The sequence below is a fragment of the Vigna umbellata genome, chromosome 6, assembly GCF_029865625.1.
Source record: "Vigna umbellata cultivar VRB3 chromosome 6, Vumbellata_1.0, whole genome shotgun sequence".
Taxonomy (NCBI): domain Eukaryota; kingdom Viridiplantae; phylum Streptophyta; class Magnoliopsida; order Fabales; family Fabaceae; genus Vigna; species Vigna umbellata.
In genome coordinates, this window is record NC_142170.1 from 12,646,034 (window position 1) to 12,662,975 (window position 16,942).

The 16,942-nt window shown below is 31.7% G+C and overlaps 2 protein-coding genes and 1 non-coding gene across 3 annotated transcripts; 1 reads left to right on the forward strand and 2 right to left on the reverse strand.

Annotated features, from left to right (window-relative positions):
* Positions 1-1,516, reverse strand: LOC124825172 (expansin-A6-like). Its single transcript, XM_047297718.2, has 3 exons — positions 1,302-1,516; positions 892-1,210; positions 1-809 (listed from the first exon to the last, which is right to left on the reverse strand). Exons 1-3 carry the CDS (start codon positions 1,441-1,443, stop codon positions 500-502), a joined length of 771 nt encoding a protein of 256 aa, XP_047153674.2. The 5' UTR covers positions 1,444-1,516; the 3' UTR covers positions 1-499.
* Positions 1,517-8,459: 6,943 nt separating this feature from the next.
* LOC124825171 (RHOMBOID-like protein 1) lies at positions 8,460-11,094 on the reverse strand. Its single transcript, XM_047297717.2, has 6 exons — positions 10,548-11,094; positions 10,175-10,338; positions 9,815-9,978; positions 9,421-9,692; positions 9,077-9,203; positions 8,460-8,853 (listed from the first exon to the last, which is right to left on the reverse strand). Exons 1-6 carry the CDS (start codon positions 10,868-10,870, stop codon positions 8,725-8,727), a joined length of 1,179 nt encoding a protein of 392 aa, XP_047153673.1. The 5' UTR covers positions 10,871-11,094; the 3' UTR covers positions 8,460-8,724.
* A 5,750-nt stretch (positions 11,095-16,844) lies between these two features.
* On the forward strand, positions 16,845-16,916 carry TRNAG-UCC (transfer RNA glycine (anticodon UCC)). The gene has a single exon. It is a non-coding gene; the product is annotated as a tRNA-Gly (tRNA).
* The last annotated feature ends 26 nt before the right edge of the window (positions 16,917-16,942 follow it).

The window sequence follows — 16,942 nt, forward strand, 5'->3', positions numbered from 1 at the left end:
TACAGTGGACAATATAATATATATTCAATTGATAGCACTATATAATATAATATAATACCAACATTTTATAAAATAAAAATGCTAATTAGCCGCGGGCTACCGTTTTTTCCCTAGCCGCTTCAGCATTTCCTACACTAATCGGAGCATACAACTTCACGCGCGCACCCTAACATTAATTAATTAATTCAAAAATAAAACACTATGAATCATCAAACCAAACAAAGGTCAAACCCTTGTGCTACAAAAGCTGTCACTCACTCACTCACTCATTCTTCATCACTAATCAACTTCTCCCTGCATTTCATCACAGTCTCCCAAACATTGCAGTCAAAAAAAATCCAAAAAGGGCAAAAATGGAAATAGATGGGATTGGGAAGCCGAACAAAAAAGAAAAGGACCTTGTACTTTTTATATTTATATATATATTTTTTGAAAGAAAATAAAATAAAATAAAATTAGAAGAAAGAAATAGAGTAAAGGGTGTTGTGTATGGTGAGAGTCAGACACGGAAGTTTTTTCCGGTGAAAGTTTGACCAAATTGCCAATGTGGCGGAGCAATGTTCCAGGAGGTGGAAGAGCGACGGTCACTGGCGGTGACTCTGAAGGACAAAGCTTGTCCCACAAGAACCGCGTTTGACTGCCAGTTTTGACCCCAGTTCCGGCTCATTGGCATCCAACCGGTTCGCGACCCTTTAACGTAGGTGTGCACCAGATCCCCTGCACCCGCTACGTTGCTGATCAGCACCAAGTTGAAGTAACGGAAGCCATTGATCGTGAACCTCATTCCCCCATGCTTCATACATGGCACCCTAAACCAAAAACCAACCAACATTAACCACCAACTAACTAATGACAACTCGAACCTTACTTTTTAACAATAAATGTCTGTACCTGCGGTAGGCGACAGGTACTATGCCGGCGCGGTATTCCGCGATTTTGAGGAACATGGGCATGGCGAGGTCGAAGTGAGGGCGAGGGGGGTTGCACCAGCCTCCATTGTCGTTAGGAAGAGCGTAGTTTGGGGGACAGAAGTTGGTCGCAGTGATGAAGATGGAAGGGCTTCCGGAGTGACACCACTGTTTGTCGTTTGCGCATTTTATCTCAAAACACGCTCCGCAGCTCAGGCCGTTGTTGAACAGTGCCGTGCTCAACGCCGCCGTGTTAACTCCGTATCCTTGGCTGTACAGGTTTCCATACCCGCAAGCTCCCCCTGAACACACACATTGTTAGAGAAAATTATAAACGTCGACAAAAACATGTTACATGTTACGTGCTACATGTTATAACCACAGTGTACACACCCATGGTGCCGGATGCATCGGATCCTCCGTAGAAGGTGGCGTGAGCACTTTGCCACGCGCCGCCGGTATAAACGCCTGGAATTCGAGCTTCCACCATTCGCATTATGGAAACAAGGAACAGTGCTACAGTTAGCAGACCCATTTCTTTTGCCTTGAAAGTGAAGAGAAAGCGAAGAAGAGAGAGAGATAATGGGATGAGTATTGAGTGGGTTAGCGAGTAGGGATGGATGGAGTACTTATGGACGAGAAGCCTTCTTGGTGGGAACTCAGACCTTCTTCACTGTGGGGTCCACATTCAGCATTCTCGATCTTCTCTCTACTTATTAAATGCCACCTTTTTTCTTAAAAATTAATTAATGCCTTCTTTTTGTAATTGTAATGGTAAGAAAAAAATAAAAAGCTTCTCTTTCTTTCTTTTATTTTACTTTACATTACGTGATATGTAAATCTGTTCCCACCATCAGTCCGTAGGTTACACTTCCAGATTCTACTGCCACTGTCATCACTGTGGGTTCCATGCAATAATATAATAAGTACTCTGTGTGGGGAAGTGTTGGATTTTCGGATTTTGCTTTCTTTTTTGTAAAATTATGTTCATTTTGAACGAGGGAGCTGAATCATGATCATCCAACAGACAATGTGAAAAGGACAAGCAAACGAACCAAATCCTTGGGAAATTCGATTTTCAGTTTGTCACGTTCATATTAGTTGGAATGGAACCTGTTCAAATGAATGCAGTAACCATTATCTGTTCAGATTAACATGTCTCCAACTCATTTCCTTCTCATGACATGAGTGTCTGTATGTACTACTAATGGTAAACATCTGTAAAACCTATTCGTCTCCAGATAAGGTTGTTTTTCGGTCTTTTTTTTAATCTTTCATAATAATAACAAAAAATGTGGCAGTGGTGTTCAAAGAAAGAAGCGGAGATTAGTGGGTGGCGTGATGTGCGGGCTTGATGAGAGTAGGTGAATCCCCCAACGACATGATTTATTATATAAATCATACAAGTGTCACACGTCAACCAAGAATGATCAAAATCAAAATACTTTTATTTTTAGACCAGAGTAAATACAGTACAATATACACTTCTTACTTTTTATCCCAGTTGCAAATAACATTCTTAGACTCTCTGTCAGTATATTTTACATGTATGTATAATGTATAATGTATAAATAAACAATTCAAGGGTACGTATTACAGTAGGATTTGAAGTTCTCCTTTTCATTTCCCTTTCAATCAAACAAGTATAATAATCACGTAATCGAAAGAAGTTGTAAATGGTGATTGGGAGATAAGAGACAAGAAATTCAACAGAAAAAGCAGGAACACAATACACACTTAAGAAGAGTGAATGGTGGACCCTCTCTTCTCCTCAATCATCGCTCCGCTCTCAGTGCCCTTTAACTATGCCTACGTGGTCCACCTAAACCCAATGCACATGCATGCATAAATACCTCCTTTTAACTAACCTTAGGATTAAAATCTTTATAATCTCTATCAGTAAATTAATATGTATAATCTTTATATCACTCATGTAAAGATTTATAGCATACCACTCTTCCCTTTAAGGTATATATTCTTATCACTAAATATGAAAAACACTTCATTTTCCTCACAGCCTAAGTCTTCAACTTTTCTTTAGTTATGATAAGAGCTTGTAGATAATTGTCAATCTATAATAATAAGTACACGCTTTTCTTTTGTTAACTTTAATCAAAAAGTTTGTTTTATATCAGCACCAGCTAATTGGCATTACACTTATTTAATATTGAGAATAAACCAGCTTTGATGTCACGAGCACTGCTATTTGGTCCTTGATCCTTTCTACTTTCGAAGAAAACTATTATTAGCTATGCAAACCATAGGAATAGGGAGGGTTGTTTAAAATAGCTGCATTTGTATTATTAACTAAATAAATTGGATAGTTAGTAGCATTGGATACCCCAAATATGAAAAGCTGATTGATTGATGAGGAACAGTTTACTGTTTATGCCCTATATTTCGTTAAGTTCATCATTTGATTCCTCTTTTTGGAACATTCTTGTGTTGTCAAAGTTTATAAACATGTCTCACTTGAAAATGGAGGGAAATTTTGTTCTGATGAGCAAAACCAGCAAATTCAAGTAAAACTGAAATCAAACTGAAAAGGCTCAAGTATGATACGAGTAACTAGTAATTGTTCCATATATGTCTGCTGATGACAGAAACTCCTACCATACTTTAGAGACATTTTTTCACAATTAGACGTTAAGTTGTGAGGCAGACCATATGCACAACCACGTACGACACTTTAGAACCCTATTTTCCCCTAGCCCACGTCATATTTTTACAAGCCTCACGTTGTCCATAACAAAACTAGGTTAGATTTTTGTGTAGACCCTTTAAGCATGAAAAGGGAATCAAAACATTGTCAACAAGGATATTGCTTTCCACTTTTCAGTAGTCAATTAATGTTGCTTACTGATAATAATTTGTAGGAAAAACATGCATGTACCTAAATTCAAATTATGTAAACGATATTTTGTCATGTGGAAATATATGATCAGTAGGTAATTAATTAAGTGAATGTGGAAACAAACAGTGAAGTCACTACATCGAGCACATATGTGTGGACTTGTGTTTAGTCAATCATGAATCATCAAGCATCATGGTGTGGGGGCACAGATAGCAGTATGATTAGAGTGATCAACTTTACAAAAACCCTTTTAAGGCGAGAATTTCACCTCTATAGTGTAATTAATTGCCTTTATCTTTGGTCCTTCCATGTGAGACTTCCAACCATATACGTCTAACTGTGAGAGACTTACATCATGTAATGCATGATATTATGCAGATGGGTTATTCTTTGCTGAGAAAAAAATGGAGCAGTGCTAAATTCACGCTGTTGTGATTATGCACACTCCAATGCTTTTTACCAAGAAATTAATAAATTCCTAAAGAAAGCATATGGCATTGAACGTTGACCTTAGTAATCTGAGATCTTCTCGTTATTCTCTTCGTTTTGTTCTTATTGTATTTGTCAGCAATACCATGTTATTATATTTTACTCAAGTTAATGTCCCAATGCAGTATCTTATGAAATATTAAAAGTTGTGACTGCGTATGAAGCAGAGTACCGTGTACGACGGGAATCGCTTTGTCAATATGTTTTTCGAGCGTTTCTCGTTGGACGCTATCCATGATTGACATTAACTTGTTGGGTTTAACTGGGGACTTGGTAATCGTGTAACCAGTCTGAGTTTAAAGCGGAGAGGAAGAACTGTTTAATCTCGTGTCTCTGATTCCTTTCACGTATGGATTGTACAACATCAGGACAAAACTTTTTCATATAAAATCATCAGAAAACAGGATCTCAGTTGAAAGTATGCAGCCAATGATTTTTCTTTATTTTGATGCAATGCATTTTAAAATGCAAACTGAACTGATTCAAGATTAATCGATTGAGTTGTTCCTGTATTCTGAACCAAATTATAGTAAATAAATTAGCTATTTGGAGAGAAAAAACAAACCGAATTGAAAAGTAATTTGTTGGAATGGAATCAAACAAATATCTTGGTTCAGTTCATTATTGAGAATGGTTGAACATTTTAATTCCTAGTTTAGTTCAGTTCATTGGTAAATTTTGCTTAAAATTCTGTCTCAACAACCCCGATAGTGACATGGACATGTATCTAAAATTCAAATTAAATTATCTTAACATGAAGGATTTTTTTAAGTTACAGAGTCACTTTGTAGTAAATTTTTTTATAAATTACGATTATGAACAAATCTCACGATCTCAAAAGAAGTCGTGCAAGAATGCACGACTTCTACACTGACACATTCTTAAAGGTGAAGTCATATAAGATACACGACTTCAAGTTTGAAATTATCACCCCACTTCACCTTTGAAAATGTGTCAATATAGAAATCGTGTCCTTTCTATACGATTTCTTCATTTGAAGTCGTGTGTGGGATGACTTGTCTTATTTATAAAGATTTTGTCTACATTGATAACATGCACATGGTTTTGCCTATAAACATAAAAAAAAAAATCCTAACATGCAGAGACATGAAATGGTTGAGGAGTTGTGTTTTGAATTAACAGAAGGACTTATTAGGTGGGATAGTGGGAATATGAAACCTGACCACTTTTATTTGCTGACTTTAATTTGTTTTTCACTTTTAGAACGGAGTATTTTTCACGTTAGGTGATGATCTTTTTGGCCTTCACTTTCCACACCATATTCTTAATACAGAGAATGGACTAGAGAACGGGGAACATTTGGTGCCACCATTTTAGGCTTAATTGCTGGGGGAACACACCATGCTTTTGATTTATTTGGTCATCGATGACCAAATGCACTCCTCCACAACGAGCTTTACCCTTTTAATTTGAAAGCAACACTATAGTGGTTGGTTTGGTAGTAAATAGATTCATTCTCTTAAACTAAAATATTTAAATGCTTGGAATAAAGTTAGTCAACAAGTCTCCATTTCCCATAAGCATCTTGACCTAAAGTTTTTCAAATTAACATATAAATTTAGACCCGGAGGTAGCCTAATCTAACACCTTCTCTCTGTGAATGGTGTGGATGCAACTTGGAACAACACCATTGTCTTGCACATGCTCTTTGTGACTGAGAGCAAAGATAGTCCAAAAGATTGCATGTGGTGTGGTGATTGGTGTGAATGAGTGATGAAAAATAGACCAAAATCCACACTATTCACTAACGTAGAGAAGATGGGTTGCCCCCACCAACTTGCGAATGTTGAGTTACTCTCTACAAGTTTATCCATTTCCATCCCTATCAACAATCTTCCTTCCATGTGATATTTAATATAAAGCTAAGAATATGCATTCATTCTTGTCAAAATTTGTGGCTGGGCTGTGACCCAAGGATAGTAAATACACACCTTTACTTTTTGCTTTATACTCTTAATACTACTTTTTAAGAACTAAACTCTGTCATTATATTTTATAGTTGACTTCAGTAAATTTCAAAACTTAAAACTTGGCCACAGTTAAAAAACCACATTATGGGATTGTTCTTGCTTTTGTTTACAGGACCCCATCTTGTTGTTCTGGAATGATTTGCTTCACTTGGAATGAATGTACAGTACGAGGGAAGGATAGACAACAGATAGAGGGGATCGATACCGGTTTCACAAAAAAGAGGAGACAACATTGTCAGTCAAATCGACAAACTCATTCATTACACCTTAAATTAAGTAAACAACGTTTTTCTACAATGGATGTGCCACCGTTTCACTGAAAAAATACGTTAAATTTGCTGAGAAATAAAGTGATGTATATAAAATATGTACCTCTAAGATCTTTCATAACTTTTTCTTTTGAACGTGAAATTATAGAAGTTTAAGCACTAGTGAAAGTACTTTGACTAAAAAAACTATTTTTTCATAACTGGGATATATATGAACACTAATTTATTATGTATATCAAATTTATGCAACAATAAATAAAAGAACAAAGTAAAGATTCACATTTGTATGTTTCAAAAAATGCATTATGTTCATTTTGAAGCACATTGGTGATGCAAGGTGCATCACCCAACTTGGTAGTATAACAGAAACTATGATTGGAAGTTGGTGCTGTGTCAACTCCCATCCAACAAATAATAATGGAGAATTTATTTACATGAACACATACCATAGTAATTCAGATTTATCCCCTTTAATTTCTCCTTCAGGAAGGAAACGATTTGTGCCTGACTAGCACTTTCATCTGCTCTGTCAACTTTGCCAGGATTGCCTTCAAAATGAATTTATACTGAAAAAACAAGCGAGAAGAAGGTTGAAAATGTATAACAATGATGATGTCGTAGAGTAGATGTATGTAACTGAATTTGGCTTGCATGCAGATGTAGTAATCATATTCATAAAACTTGCCCTGCCTCCAACGTTAGAATATTTTATTGTATAAATGGACAACTTTAACTTCATTAAGTTTTCTCTTAAGCTCATTGCAATAATTTACAAGCTTCATGTTCTAATCCCACAGAAGCAACATGTCACACTGTCTATACTTTTTCTTTGTTTCTCCTTTTGGGGTTCCTAAGATCATGGAGCAAGTAACTTCCGTCTTTATGGTCTTCTCCGTATTCCTAACTACCATTGTCGAAAGGACCAACTACCATACCACCATATTTAACTACTGGTTATAACATGCGAGAGGGGGGCCACAGAATTAGGAAAGGAGATTTGAGGTGATATCAGAAAGAGAAATGCTTTAGCATCTACCCTACAAAGCATCAATGGTCCTTTCTTCTTACCAGGACTCACAAATTCTCCCAATCCAACCGTAAAAAAATTAGGTGGCACATCAGAAACTCTTAAAGAACTTACCCTATTATGACAAGAGAGTTGAACTACTAATAATTGTTCACATTGTTTCAGCAAGCAGTTGAAACAATCATAACACTTCATTTATTCAAGGCATCAAACAGGAACCCTGCAACCTGGCTAAGCCAATGGGTAATAGTACTCAGACTTCTAAATGATCTTTTATAACCTAACAGAAACCTACCCTTTTTAACTTGATTTAAAAAAAAAAAACTGAAGATTAAAAGCATAAATTTGATGTTATTTTCAGTTTAAAAAAATTAAAAGTTTATAAAAATTAAGAAAATTATAGCTTTTTATTTTCATCTTATGGCACCTGTCCTCCAAGTAAAAAAGAAAAACAAATCTTTTCAAACATAATAGGAACTAAATAAGTACTCAAGACATTGAAGGCTATATTGGGATGTTTCTTTCTGCAACCCATGACCTTTTTACCACCTTCCATTTAACTCTTACATTCTACAAATTAATTTTGAACTGCATAGGTGTTGTGTAATGTCGGAAATTAGTGTGGTAAAATATAGATCATAAAGCTTTGACCACTTCTTTTACCCCCAACAAAAGGGAGAAAACCATTCAGATTCATTTGTCAATTATCATTTTCATTATTTGGTCAGTGTACTGGATTTTCTCTAACCAGTGTTGGTCAGATGATGCCTTAGCATTTAAAGGAAATAAAAATTAGAGATATCACAGCATCAAATGTCAAAGGATATGAATATTTGAAGATTTCGGATGTCTGGCAAATAATAGAATAGTTAGATTAGCACTGTTTAACGAAAAGAACTTACATGAAACAAAAGCCAAAGCTAAATTTAAATTATGCATTTTTTTTTCTACAATCGATCCATTTGACAACATTTACTACATCTGAGAAGTATTTTTGCTACTTTAATAAAATATAACTTCCTCTCCTTCTGTTACAAAAGAATACTAGCACATTCTAAGATGGAAAAGCAGTGGCAAGAATATACTAGTGATGGCGGTCATAATTTCTCTGTATCTGTAAGTATGATCATATACACAAGTTGCTGAAGCCATTTGCTTTAAGAAATGTCACTTTGGCACGAGTGATCTATGAATTGCAAAGTTGAGAACATATCTGTTGTTGAGCATCCGTCGAGGTAGCATTTGAAAGAGGAAAAATGTTACTTTTCCCATTGCTCAAGCATGTTATGTTAAGCTGGTTTCCCATCTGGGTTGACTGTAGCATTGCATCAGAAAACATCAGTATCAAGACCAACCAACTTAGGTATAGGAAACACATTGTAAGCAATGTTCTTAAGATAATGTACTTGAATTCTCAGGCATTATATTTTGCCAACAAAATCATATAATTTCTTTTAACACAGCCACATAACTAATTCCATTAGCTTCTGCTATAGGAAGCTGCATGGATGCCATATACACCATGAAAGGGCACTAACCTCACAATAAAATTGTTGTGTTTTGCAGCTCCATTTTGAGGTAGGGACACAGCTTAAGTAATGACACCATGAGCAGTGGTCATTCAAGTTAACACTTCGAAGAAGCAAAACCAGCCCAGTAACAAGCCTGTCAAAATATGGAACGCTCAGATTTGAGGGCATCGTGTGATAAATCAAATTGCAGAGGTAAACAATAAGAAAAGTAGCACTTCTCAATCCATAAGATTTAACTGATATATCATTGTAGCATGAATTTATAAATATTTCCCAGGAAGAAAAATAATGCAATTAGATCACCAATGTTCAAAACAAAAAGAAAGAAAATAAATGAAAAAAAAACTTACCCAGCAATAAGTAGTACGAAGGATATGAGCCACAGTACATACTGATAAGGTTTGTGCTTGTATCTCACTGGAGGTCCAGCATGTCCAAAGCTAGAATTCCGGCGTCTGTGTCTACTACTAACCCATTTGAACTGGGGGCGAATCAAAAAGATAAACCCAAGAAGAAAGCCAGAGAAAAATCCTCCAATATGAGCAAAATTGTCCACATGTGGAAGAATTCCAACAGCTAAATTGATTACAACGATGACTATGAGAGTCAATAAAGCTGCCAACTGCAAAGTAATACAAGCATGGAATGCAGAAGAAATAAAATGTCAGTTATACAAAGACAACGGAGTATTGCTTATTAGAAAGCATGCACTATTGAATAAAACACATTTATATAATCGTTTACCTTGTTAGCATATATTGTCCAATTTATCAACAGCTCTGATAGCATGCCCCCTAGTAAACCAAATAATGCACCAGAAGCACCAACAGAGATGCCTTCTGGTATGAACAGAGCAGACAGCAAACTCCCTCCAAAACCAGATATCACATACAGAAATCCAATCCTAACTACAAAGGACGAGCAAAGTATATATTACAATCTGAAACTGGGATAGTTGCTAAACTCAGTCAAGTTTCTTGACTTCAAGAACATTTATGCAATAAACCCTTATAAAGTTATAATGTGATTTTGTTTTTCTTTTCATGAAAAAAGAGAAGGAAATCATATAATGGGACAATGCAAAGATAATTACCAGAACCATACCAAATCCAAATTCTTGTTCAAGGCGAATTCCAATAAAAACAAGACTTAACATGTTGGCGAACACGTGAACAACCCCACCATGCAACCATATACAAGAGAAGAGGCGCCAGACCTGGTGTTTATGAACCACTTTATCCACTTCAAGAGCACCCATCTTCCCTAATCTAAACATTTGTTTTTTAAATTTTAAAAAAAAAAAGTCAATAGCAGAATAAAAACAGCTCCAACCCAACAAATATGGATATATATATACCGACATGGTAACATGAACAAAACTAGTTACATTATCCATTACTGATTGTAACAAAATGTATGCCAGATGATTAAAGTAAAAAAAATGTGATTTTAGGTGAATGGAGAAACGAGAACTGACGTGGTGGAAGAAGGGCCTAAGAGAGGGTTCTCTTTAAGAGGCTGAAAAGAGAATCTTCCAAGGAAAGAGGCAACGCATGAAGAGCTACCAGTGAAGGAATGCTTAGGGCAATCGTTTATGTACATGGTGACGATGAAGACGACAATGTTGGCCACCACGAACGTGGGTACGAGCCAGGGGAACCAGCGCCTAAAGAGGCTGAAGTTGTGATCGTCGACGGCGGGGGGATTCGGCGGCGACGGTAAGGGACTCCGGGCGGGGGTGTCGCGGCGCGGATGGACCTTGACCTCGACGTTTGTAGAAGATGGGTCGCTTCCCATCATGTTACTCCTCGTCGACCCTTTGGCAAAAGATTGAAACTTTTTATCTAATGCATTGGAATGATTAAGATTTAGGGGTTTGGGAGTTAGCGAACCGAATCCAACATGGGGCAACGAGGCAAGTTATGAAATGGGTGGTTGGGTGTTCTTGATTCGCATGGTCTTGTTTCTTGCTTTGTTTCTTTTAAGCCAATTTTCTAACCAATGCCACCAACTATACCAATCTCTTACTCATTTCTTCAACCTTTTATTTTTTAATTATTATTTTTCGCCTTAATAAAGGTATAATATGTTGTACTGTGAGATTGTTTATGTGATTTTTTTTTCTTTTTTTTAATTGATTAATTGATGTGACCCTTGATTTGGATCTAGTCATATAAAATGGCACATGCTTCACTCGTTTTTAATTCGAGACTATGGAAATTTTAATATAATTTATTCAACATTTTTATTTTTGGACACCTTACTTTATAGGCCATAATAATAAGATTATGGATTGAATTTTATAATAATGTAAAATTTTAAACACTAAATCTTAAATAAAATATTGACAATAAAAATAAAAAATATTTGTATTTTATAAATATATTATTCCCTTAACAACTAAATAAAATATGAATTTTATAACATCTTGTATTAGAGTAAAAAAATAGTCTTTTTAATAGAATGGAAGTTACTTAAAATAAATTAGAACTTTATAGAATAATACTTGTACAAAATATGGCAAAAACATGGCTATGCTTTAGAAGGTAATTAAACATTCTAAATATGATCATTAAAAAGGTTTTGTTTTTCATTCTCCTTTCAGATTTATTTATAAAAAAAAATGTAATTCATTACCTTCTAAATGTGTTATTATTTCAATATTGCAAAGTAAATTGGGTTGAATTTTTCTATTCAACTACTTAAATAAGAAACAATTTTATTTTTTAAAAAGTTTATTCGTATAAGTTTTAAGAGGTCAATCTTTAAATTTGAAAGCCGAAAATATCAATTCAATATCACATAAAATCAATAAAAACAAACACTTTGAATTGCATCTATTAAAATTATGTATCTCCTAATTTTGTTTTTTTTTATCATTTTGAGGTAGTTTAAAAAAAAACTTAGGACAAATCGCATTAAATTGGCGCAATTTTATAAAAAATAAATCATATTCCGTTAAGACAAATTTATTTTAATTAAAATAAAATCATGTCAAATTAAGACGTGATTTATACAAAAGTTGAAGCCATTACAATTTGAAATAATTTTTATGTTTTACATAAATATATTAAAATTACATGATATTATAGTGATTTTGATTTTTTTTTTATGGAAAATATTGAAACCATTTCATTTGACGACTTCATTTCAATTAAAATAAAATCTTTTTTAGTATGAGAAGACAAATCCAAATTCAAATTTCTTTTAATTTTTTTTATTTCACCAAAATAGTAAAATAACCCCTAATTTCAATCTAACTATTGTAAATAAATGTGTACTTCTTGCTAATACCCATAAAAACATTAAATAACATAATTATATGATCTACATATAAAATAACAAAATCATAATAATACTATTTTAAATTGTGAATTTCATTTTTATTTTAAAAATATCGATATGTTTCAGTGATTAAAGAAATATAGTGATTATTTTAATGATAAAAAGATAATAAGTAGAAAATGAAAACTACACATATTATAGAAAAAGCGTAAAAATGACCAAAGAACTAATTTTTGAATAGAAATATTTTCTTTATAAATGCAAAAGATTCATCAATTTTGAAAGAAAGTATAAGTTAAGAGAAATACTCAATTATTAATTTTTAATAATGTATTTCCTTTTATTATAATAATAATTTAAATATATATTAAAGAAGTAAAACCAATTAAAAAATAATAAATAAAATCTATATTTATCTTACTTTTCATTTATTTATATTTGGTTTATCTTATTTCAATTATGAAAAGTTGACAACAAAAGCTGAAAAAAAAAACTACACAGCAAACCTTTCATCCTTACATGTGCGAAAATGCAAAGAAAAGTTCATCTTTCTAAACGTTATAACGACTTATACATAAAGTAATATCATAATCAAATAAAAAATTAAATAAAATACAATAAAATATTTGTTTATTTTGTCATAATAAATAATTAAATATATAACTATAAATAATAATTAAATATTAAATATAACTAAATTAATCAATTTAAATTTTGATATTTTTAATATATTCTTATTTTAAAATTTATTTATTTACAAATGGTTCTCTATATGTATTAATATTTAACTAAATATACTCTATTACATCAATTAAATCTATCAGAAACTTTCATTTCACTTTCTATCCTCTAAATACACCCGTAAGACAAATCACTCTACTTTCTATTTTCTTCTTTTGTAAATAAATTAAAAAATATAGAGAATAAAATAATAATTTAATCTATAAAAAATTGGTTAACAGAATCTGGTTATTTTAACGGTAGATCTTAACTTTTGGTGTAAGTATAATATTTAGAGTTTCTTACAAGAAACAAAAATGTTGGCACAATGCGACATATGGGAAATAATTATTATTAGGTGAGATGTTGACTCAAGTCCAAATGTTTTTTAGAAGAAGATTACGCAACAAAACATAAACGTTTTCATACTGTAATATTATTTTATTAAAAAGTAAAATATTTAAATTTCATTTTTCATACTAATTTATATAATTTAACAAATAATTTTTTATGTGGTGTTTTAGCCAAAATAAAATACTGAGATCCAGAATTAAAATATCCATTTTTTTTCTTTTTTAACTTTCCTCTTAAATTTATTCTATTTATTAATAAATATACTAATTTAATATTATTAAATTATCTAAATATTTTAATAAAAATATTATAATTCGTTCACTAAATATATATATAAATATGATATGGATAAAAGGAAGATTGATGAGAAAATTGGATCAGACTTGATTCTTACCTCTATATATTATACAACTTTTTTAGTTTTATTTAAAACTTAATTAATAATCTACGTTTACATTTAGTCCTACTGTTTATTTTTTATTCTTATAAAAAATTTTATTTATTAAATCATGATACATTTAAATATAGTCCACTTGGTCGTTGAATTGACATGATTGACGCTTGAAAAATATCATATGTGAAATATTTTAAAACGAGATGTCAAAATCTAGAAGATATTAAACCTTTTTAAAGATATCACTTTAAGAGAATGATTAAATTAACTTTGTTTAAAATATATTAGGAGTCATAAAAAAATTGTAAAAACCAAAATAAATCATAAATTTAAACATAAAAGAACAATTATTAATTAATCCTTTATTTAGTGTGAAATTTTTAATTTATATATATTTCTAAGATTACTCTTATATTTGAGTTTAATAAGAGATTTGATCACTAACAGATCCTCTAATTGTGTCTGAATATCTAAACGTATTATTCAAATGAATCTAATGGTATTTTTTCCGGACATAAAATGTAGAATTTTGATCGATTGAAAAATGTAGACATAAATCTTATGTTGATTCATATAGTTTGTTACAGCTTATGTTGTTGTGGCAAACACGGGATTATAGTTACGTAACGGAAAAAAAAGGGTTGAAGAATGTTGCACGCATCCTTGGAGCATTCTAATTTCAAAAGCAATCCCTGCATTGTATTCGAAGCAATGGGTTGAGTTGCACTGCTCAATTAACTCTTCAACCACAACATTCTCATTCTTTTCTTTCTCATTCATTTTCTTTATATATTTTCAGCTTAGAAAAAAGGATTCAATTCAACACTCTTTTTTTTCACTCGTTGGCCTGTATCATTGATTATGATTTTTAATATTCATTAATTACAATTATACAGAGTGATTAAAACAACAGTTTTAACACTCAAGGCTTCCATTTGAATTACATATGTTGAATTTTCGTTTATTTAAAATTTAACTCAATTTACAATTATAACATTTAGACCATATATATTGGAAGGATAATATCTACTTTGTGTGAGTAAAGTTTTCGTTTATTATTGATGAATATATTTTTTTATTAGAAAATAAAAATGGAATACATATCAAACAAAAATCTGGTAAAATATTGTTAAACATGAAAACTAGCTATTACTTTCTATATAAGATAATAAAAAATTATTGTATAAATATATAAAGTGTTATGTATTTTATGAGATTGAAACCGTGTGGGTATTATATTTCTATATAAATATTTTCGTTACAGTATTAACTTATAATTAGACCCTCTCAACTTCTTATAATAAGATTAATACGTGTGAAAAAAATTAGATGAAAAATTTAGGATTAGCAAAATCCTAAACCATTTATGAAAAGTTTTGATTATGCAACTTAGGCTTAGGTTAAAAAAAGTTCACAAAGTTATTATAAATAACATTGTTCACCAGATAAAAATTACATATATGTACTTAATATGAATATCGAAGTGTATTTGTTGGAATCTTGATCGTCCGTATATTGAAAAACATGAGGAGAGGATATCTTAGTTTTTGTAGTCAATCAATCGAACACATCTCATATTCATAAAAATAAGAGTTAAGAAGTGTTTCTTGTGGATACCTCTTACGAGTACATTTTAACCTTGTAAGAACATTTTACACTTACTGTGAGATAAATATTTACTCAAATTACATGGTGTTCACTAAGAATATGGACAAACAACTACACTAAGATCATCCAATAACAATACTAACAAGATGACCTTACTAATGGAATTCCAAAACTAGTTTTTGAAGTTGAAAAGTGCAATTGAAGATACCAACACCGAAGATGTCATAAGCCAAAATAACAGATGGAGAATAAAGTGGGAAGTTAACAATGTACTAACCAACATACCAACTCAAACGATGAATACCATGATGACAACGTTAGGATGTGTCAATATCCCTTTATGGATGGAATTGTGGAAACTCTATTACGACCAACTAGAAGGTCCTTACTTTGGACTTGTATGATAGAAGCACAACATATATATGCATATGTCACGCAAGTCAACATTTATATACTCAATGACACCATATTTTCCCAACTCTTCCCCACTTCACTCAAGGTGACAATTTTAAGATCGTTCACTAGGCTTCCTCATTTTTTCCATCCATTGCTTTAACATCTTAGTAACCTATTTTGACACACAATTTGTTATAAGATGACACCAAAACCTCTATAGTCCTAGTCAACATTAGGTAAGGAAAATGGAGAATCCTTACATACTTTTGTGAAAATATTTGAAAATATAGCCTTTATATTTGCAACATGAACCATGAGGTAGCTTTAGATTATACGATAACAACGCCAAAATCGAAAACCTTTAAAAGTAGTTCATAAAATAAATATGCGAGTAAATAAAAAAACAAATAAATTTACACAAATTAAGAGTTTAAAAAACTTTAAGAATAAAGTAGGACTAAAACCAACTTGATGAAAAAAATTACATAACTAAGTATTTAATCTAATATATATATATATATATATATATATATATTATTTATATAAATATTTTTTTTAATATCAAGTTATTTGATACTTTGAAATTTCCTTAACCACAAAAGCAAACTCAAGACAATTTTAAAATAACTTAAATTATTATTTAATTAATTAAATCAATTTTTTACAAACAACTCAATTTATATATTAATTTTTATCTATATACAATTATTTTATTTTTTACACATTTTATTTATAATTTTATTATAAGTAATAGTAATTTTAAACTATAATGATTACATTTTCATTTTTAATTGACCTTTAATTTAAATTTAATTATTTTTTAAATTAAAAAGATTATTTTACTATTTTATTATTTTACGTTATTATTTTTTTTAAGTCAAATTAATTATTTTATTATTTTATTCTTTTAAATTATTATTTATTTAAGTTCAGTCTCTTTTTAAAACTTGAATTAATTGTTACATTAAGAAAATAAATTATAAAAAGTTAATAAAGTTTAGGGTCAGTAGCATGAAAGCGTTTGTAGTCCAACGGTTAGGATAATTGCCTTCCAAGCAATAGACCCGGGTTCGACTCCCGGCAAACGCAGTGATTGTTCGTCTTTTTTTCACGCT

Coding starts and splice junctions, on each gene's coding strand:
- LOC124825171 (XM_047297717.2), bottom strand. CDS start 10,870: ATGATGGGAAGCGACCCATCTTCTACAAACGTCGAGGTCAAGGTCCAT. Junction 10,339..10,547: donor TTAGGCCCTTCTTCCACCAC/GTCAGTTCTCGT, acceptor ACAAATGTTTAG/ATTAGGGAAGATGGGTGCTC. Junction 9,979..10,174: donor TGAACAAGAATTTGGATTTG/GTATGGTTCTGG, acceptor CGTCCTTTGTAG/TTAGGATTGGATTTCTGTAT.
- LOC124825172 (XM_047297718.2), bottom strand. CDS start 1,443: ATGGGTCTGCTAACTGTAGCACTGTTCCTTGTTTCCATAATGCGAATG. Junction 1,211..1,301: donor CGATGCATCCGGCACCATGG/GTGTGTACACTG, acceptor GTGTGTGTTCAG/GGGGAGCTTGCGGGTATGGA. Junction 810..891: donor GTACCTGTCGCCTACCGCAG/GTACAGACATTT, acceptor TTTTTGGTTTAG/GGTGCCATGTATGAAGCATG.